Below are 2,342 nucleotides of genomic sequence, written 5' to 3'. Positions count from 1 at the left end.
TTTATCAAAACAATTTAACAAGACATGGTTGGAAGATAACTAGTCCATACCAAGAATAACATCAATCTGGCTCAAAGGCAAACAAATCAGATCAATCAAGAAGGTTCTACTAGAAATTTCCATAGGACAATCCAAACACACATTAGAAGTTAACATAGAACCACTAGTTGGGGTCTCTACCACCATATCTTTATTTAAAGAAGACACATAAAGCTTAAGTTTCCCTACACATAAATAAGATATAAAAGAATGGGTTGCACTGAAATCAAACAACCCAAGTACAGGAATCCCATTTATGAAACATTTACCTTGGATTAGATCTTTGGATTTCGAAGCTTCAGCACCGTTAAGGGTAAAGACTCTTCCAGTGGCCTTTGGATGTCCAGTTTGGTCATTCGGGCCCCCACCATTTTGCTTCTTCTTGGGATATGGACAATCTCTCTGAATATTCCCTTTTTGTCCACAATTAAAACATGCCATACCTTTATCTGGACAATTTGAGGAGATGTGCCCTAGCTTACCACATCTATAACAAGTGATATTTGTGGGGAAGGTATTGGGTTTGCCACCACTACCACCCACAATTCCTATAGCAACAGTCTTCTGATTGTTGGGACGGTTACCATATTGCTTAGGAGGGATCGAGTACGGTTTTCCCTGATGTTGAGGTCCATTCTTTTTGTTCTTCATTGGACCTATACTCCTATAGCAGGCCGCCCTGTCTCGAAAGTCTTCATCCCAAATCCGGCACATGTTAACCAAGAGTGGGAACTAACGAACACCTTGGTAATTCACAACTTGCTTTACTTCAGGTCGCAAGCCATTAAGAAACTTCACACATTTGGAGCTATCACCATCTCTCCCTTGATAATAGGGAAAGTACCTCACCAGCTCCTCAAACTTGACTGCATATTCAGCCACGGTCATGTTTCCCTGCTTGAGCTCCAAGAACTCCATCTCCTTCTTGTTCCAAACATCCTCAGGAAAGTATTTCTCCAAAAATACCCTCTTAAGGACATCCCTGGTCACATCTTGACCTTCAGCCTCTAGGTATTGGCGAGTATTCTCCCACCAATACTCAGCCTCCTCCACTAGAGTATATGTACCAAAAACAACTTTTTGCCCCTCCGGACATGCCATTACTCGGAATATTTTCTCAATTTCCCTTATCCAATTTTGAGCACCATCAAGATTGTATCCTCCATTGAAAGCAGGAGGATTGTTTCGTTGGAAGCGATCCAACCCTTGGTACTCAACAACTCCAACAGCTTCTCCTCTATTTGGATTCCCTATAGCCTAAGCTAAGGCTTGGAGAGCATCAGCTATTGCACGATCATTCCATCCAGCCATCACTCCCTATATACACCAGGAAATGAGATATGGAAAGAATACACACAAGAGAAAGAGCAACACAAAAATCACAAGCATCATAAGTCCTTACTTGGTTACTTTTGAGAGTTGATGCCTCGAGAAAGTATTCCTCTAAACTAATCCCCTCTCGAGACATTAACACTCACTTTCCATCATTTTTATTTCCTGATCGCTTGCCATATCATCCCATTGCACTTCACAAATTATGCAAATGGCCAGTTAGATAACTCATGACACGACATTGAAACTCATGGTATAGAAGACATCAGGAAACCAAACATGTTATGACTACAACAATCAAATTTCTATAACACATGGAAACACAACAAAGTGAATAAGTTCCAATTGCAAACAACAGACATCAAGCATTCAACAAGGCAACCACAAAATACATAGAAAAACATAGCAGACTCACAACTCACTGGCCGAAAAGGTTCGATCAGCTCTAGTACCACTAATGTAACGACCCGCCTCGTCGCTACAATATCACCATTCTAATCCCCGAGAATTTCAATTTTTAAATGAAAACTCCCTTAATTTACTTTTGAAAAATAAAAGTAATTTTTGTCTCGACATACATTCACCAAACAACACACCATTACTTAAGTGAATATACATACATACATACATACATACATATATATATATATATATATATATATATATATATATATATATATATATTAATAGTAACTCAGTACACATCATACACATGATGGAAATTAAACTTGTTCATACATATAATTAAATCTGTGATTTACATCTTTAGTTCAACAAAAGAATCATGAACCAACTATGGAGGAGTTGATTAACAAAACACAACTATCTCCCAAAATAATTCCAACGTCATCACATCGGCTCGGCGGCTCCACATCAGAATCTCACTTCCTCCACCCTACTGTTGTCATTCTGCTCCCGCAAACAAGGTTCGCAATCATCACTGGTATCAACCACATGATACAAAATTGCAA

The 2,342-nt window shown here is 38.9% G+C and overlaps 1 protein-coding gene across 1 annotated transcript; it reads right to left on the bottom strand.

Annotated features, from left to right (window-relative positions):
* Positions 1–771: 771 nt before the first annotated feature.
* LOC102667638 (uncharacterized) lies at positions 772–1,140 on the bottom strand. The gene has a single exon (XM_006588093.1). The coding sequence runs from the start codon at positions 1,138–1,140 to the stop codon at positions 772–774; it is 369 nt and encodes a 122-aa protein (XP_006588156.1).
* Positions 1,141–2,342: the final 1,202 nt, after the last annotated feature.

The sequence above is a fragment of the Glycine max genome, chromosome 9 (assembly GCF_000004515.6).
Source record: "Glycine max cultivar Williams 82 chromosome 9, Glycine_max_v4.0, whole genome shotgun sequence".
Lineage (NCBI taxonomy): Eukaryota > Viridiplantae > Streptophyta > Magnoliopsida > Fabales > Fabaceae > Glycine > Glycine max.
Note: the sequence above shows the minus strand (reverse complement) of the source record. Positions and strands in the feature narration are given on the sequence as shown.

Bases quoted from the DNA above. Each gene is read 5' to 3' on its own strand.
- LOC102667638 (XM_006588093.1), bottom strand. From the start codon at position 1,140: ATGGCATGTCCGGAGGGGCAAAAAGTTGTTTTTGGTACATATACTCTA.